General features: G+C 46.7%; 1 protein-coding gene across 1 annotated transcript; it reads right to left on the bottom strand.

Moving 5' to 3' along the window:
* Positions 1-169: 169 nt before the first annotated feature.
* Positions 170-2,073, bottom strand: LOC107101389 (cullin-9-like). Its single transcript, XM_015400279.1, has 2 exons — positions 1,911-2,073; positions 170-897 (listed from the first exon to the last, which is right to left on the bottom strand). Exon 2 carries the CDS (start codon positions 890-892, stop codon positions 170-172), a length of 723 nt encoding a protein of 240 aa, XP_015255765.1. The 5' UTR covers positions 893-897; positions 1,911-2,073.
* Positions 2,074-4,058: the final 1,985 nt, after the last annotated feature.

Genomic DNA, 4,058 nt, shown 5'->3' with positions numbered 1-4,058 from the left:
GAGAAGCTCTGATCTATGTTAGATCAGAGCTTCTCCAGTTTTCAGTCTAACTGGAGAAGGTCCAGTTAGTCCCAGTAGTAACTGAGCCCAGAGCTACAGGAGAGAAACAGGACTAAACACTGGAAACCATCTTGGTTCTGGTCCAGTTCAATCCTGTTCCTAAACGGGTTTATCGCGTTCTGGTCCTCCAGCGGGTCAGAAACGGCGGCGGAGCCTCACCTGCATCGTGCGAGGCCAGCGCCCGCAGCATCTTGCCGGCGCTGCGGCGGGTCTGCGTCTCCTTGTTGCAGAGCAGCTCCATGAGCAGGTTGAGGGCGCCGGTCTCCTTGAAGACGCCGACCAGCGAGCCGATGCTGGCGTAGGCGCTCAGGACGTGGATGGTGTGCATGATGTTCATGGAGAAGTCCCTCTTCTTGGCCATCTGCTTCCGGGCGCGGCACACCAGGTTCTTCACGTCCTGCTTCATGTCAGACAGCTCCACCTCATCAAAGGTGCCGTCGGCCGGGAACTCGGCGCCGCCCTGTGCCGCCCGGTCCGGCGCCTGCTCCTGCGGGGGGCGCTGTGGGTCGGCCTTCCTCTTGCCCAGCAGCGTGGGGCAGTTGGCGTACACGTCCTCCATCGTCATCCACATCAGGATGTTCTCAGGTTTGGCTTCTCCAGACGTGGACCCGCCGGTGCCGCCCACGCCGGAACCCCCGCCGCCGGCGCCACTCGCCTCGCTGGACCCGCCCCCAGAGCCGGTCCCGTCGTCGATGGAGACGAGGCACCAGCGGATCAGGCACTCCATCTGACCGTCGTGGGTTCGGCGCTGGCGGATCAGTTCCTCTGGGTACGCCTGCAGCTTGGGGTCCAGCTGGACCAGCAGGTTCCCGTTGCGGCGCTCTCCCACCATGGTTGCTATGGAAACCAGAACAAGGCCAGAGTCAATTCAACGAGCGAATAAAGACGAACACCTGATAAAAGCAGCAAGCAAAGTAGTTCAGTCAGTTCAACAGTTGAACTCCAACAGTTAAAGCAGCTCTAAACTAACTAAACTAGTTAGCTGACCAACTAAACTAACTAACCAACCAACTTACAAACTAAACTAACTAACCAACTAAACTAACTGTGAGTCCAGAGACTCAGGCTTTCAGCTCTTTTCCAGTCTGCTGGGAGTTTGTTCCAGATCCGTGGAGCATAGATGCTGCTTCTCCATGTCTGGTTCTAGTTCTGGGTGGAACTAGAGTGGTCTAGAAGGTAGATCCACTGACACCAGATCAGTTATGGATTGAGAAGCTGATCTATCCACTGATTTCTAGACTAACAGAAGGATTTTATGGTGGAAGGACTTCAGCTGAACCTGGTGTCTGCTGACATGTAGCGGTCCCAGTCCTCCCAGTAAGACTAAACCGGTCCTGCTGCAGTACCAGAACCAGAACCGGTCCTGCTCCTCCAGACCCAATCAGAACTCTACCCTTCCTCAGGAGTTGATCCTGGTTCTGAAGACCCATCAGGTTCTGATGGGTCCAGACTGGAAGCTGCTCCTTTATGGAACTGACCAATCAGGAAGGAGCTACAGAGGACGCTGACTGTTAACTGGTTCCAGCCCCACAGGCGGTCCGGTCCTTCAGAACCGCTGACCCAATGCTCTGTGTTGCCACAGAACCCGTCCAGCTGGGACTTACAACAAGTTCTGATCCAAACCGGTTCTGACCGGATGCACCTCTGGGTTCAGGTATTGTCCTGTGACGTCAGGGTTAGTAGTGCTTGCGTCAGAACTTCAGTTGGGTCACAGCAGATAGTGGAAGTCCAGGATGTTCTGGAGAACCGGTCCAGATGCGGTTGGACCCGCTGGAAGAGCCGGACACGGTTCCGATAAACGGTTTAGGCCGAACCTTAGCAGCGGTTCGGGCCCGGTGGTTCCGGTTTACCTGCTGAGTCCCGCAGCTGCAGCCGCGCGCGCTCTTTCCGCTTCCGCTTTAATGCGCTGCTTTCCAGCCTGGTTCCGAAGGTTCTGTTGCTTCTGTCCCGGTTCTGCCGCAGTTCCGATCCGTTTGATGCGCACTGTCACTCCGGGGAGCGCGCTTCCGCCTCCGCGCGTCACTTCCGGCTGGCTGGCAGCGAACAGCGCCCCCTGTGTCCGGAGGACCGGTTCGGTCTAGTTCAGCCTTATAGATTCAAACATAACTTTAGTCCCCATAATGTTCCTTTGTGGAATAACAGAGTTATTTATATTCTGTGTTTATGGAAAACTGGATGGAGAAGGGACTATGGCAATACATGTGCAGACTTAATTCATAAGTATAATCTAATCTGTACAAAAAATGATTATGAAAAATGACGAAAACAATACCAAATGTATTTATTCAGCTCATAAAAAACAATTATGATACAAAGCAAGTGATTAAATTACAGAATATTGTAATAAATGGTTTAGATTTACTAGACAAAAAATTGAATAATAAGTTTCTAAGACAACATTTAGTAAAACAGACAAACCCTGGACTGGTTAGAAGGACATTTATTGATAACTATGAAAAGAAACACCAAATAAATTTAATGTCAAAGTTCTTAAAATTTGAACTCCCACCAAAATATAAAGAAATACATTTCAAAACTCTACATGATATTTAACCCTCAAATAGATTAAAAACTGAATGTGGTAACTGCTATATGTTTAACGAAAGCGAAACAACAGAACATCTTTTCTTTCTCTGTCAATCTATCAAAAAACAATGGAAATCTTTGAACTTTACTGACTAGTAAACTCATAAACATGGCCTCCTTCTCATCACAAACTGTCTTATATGGTTTTTATCTGAAAACATAGGAGCTAAAGCTAAGCCAATTTGGTCTGTATTTGAACAGGAGATCTATTTTCTAAATCTTTCCTCTGACAAAAAAAGAGTGGGGTGGCGAGGGGTGCTGGTGTCTATCTCCAGCAGTCAATGAGAGGCGGGGTCCACCCTGGACAGGTCGCCAGTCCATCGCACGGCAATAATCTTTTATTGTAATACGGTTATATTCGATGTAGGTAATTATATATATCCTTGATTTTAGATTTTTTTCTGTTCTGTTTACATCGCAACTTAAAAGAAAAGAAAAAAAATATTAAGAAAAGTGTTAGGAGGTATGATTGACTATATGTTGTGCTTGATTATACTGTATTAATTGAGTTTGTCATCTTTACTGTTCCAAATAATTTATTTTATTAAATTAATTTATTGATTTTTATTTATTTTTTTTGTTTATTTCACAGATGAAATGTTCTAAAGGAGGAAATGTGAAAACAACACTTTTTATCTCTGCAGGTTTTCCTTTAGTGACCCGATAATAAGACATTAACAGGAAATAAAATAATAAAAGTAAATCTTTGAAGTGGGTTATAATTAATTTTATTCTAAATGACTTTATTCTTCTGCCTTCATTAAATAATTATCCAGCTTTAACCATCCATTCGTCATCTGACATGCTTGTCCCAAGTTGGGTCACGAGGGGGGCTGGTGTCTATCTCCAGCTGTCAATGGGTGAGAGGCGGGGTCCACCCTGGACAGGTCTCCAGTCCATCACAGGGCAACACGGAGACAAACAACCATTCACACCTAAGGAGAAGTTAGAGAAGCCAATTAACCTAACAGTCATGTTTTTGGACTGTGGGAGGAAGCTGGTGTACCCAGAGAGAACCCACACATGCTCAGAGAGAACACGGAGACTCCATGCAGAAAGACCCTGGGCCGGGAATCAAACCTGGAACCTTCTTGCTGCAAGGCATCAGTGCTACCCATTGCTCTACTGAGCAGCCATCCAGCTTTAACATCAGCCCATAAATAAAATCCTTTCTGTTACTTTATTAAACCAACCTTTCCTGATATCGTTGAATTATTGGATTTCAAGTCTAACAGAAGCAGTTCTGTTTCCACATTATAAAAATGACACCAATCCTTTCAGCCGTTCATAACCCTAACCCTAAATGACCTCATCCTTTCATCCATTCATAACCCTAACCCTAAATGACCTCATCCTTTCATCCATTCATAGCCCTAACCCTAAATCACCTCATCCTTTCATCCATTCATAAC

Source organism: Cyprinodon variegatus, unplaced genomic scaffold (assembly GCF_000732505.1).
Source record: "Cyprinodon variegatus isolate N-32 unplaced genomic scaffold, C_variegatus-1.0 Scaffold1090, whole genome shotgun sequence".
Lineage (NCBI taxonomy): Eukaryota > Metazoa > Chordata > Actinopteri > Cyprinodontiformes > Cyprinodontidae > Cyprinodon > Cyprinodon variegatus.
The sequence above is the reverse complement of the archived record's forward strand: the minus strand, read 5'-3'. Positions and strand labels throughout refer to the sequence as shown.

Coding starts and splice junctions, on each gene's coding strand:
- LOC107101389 (XM_015400279.1), bottom strand. CDS start 892: ATGGTGGGAGAGCGCCGCAACGGGAACCTGCTGGTCCAGCTGGACCCC.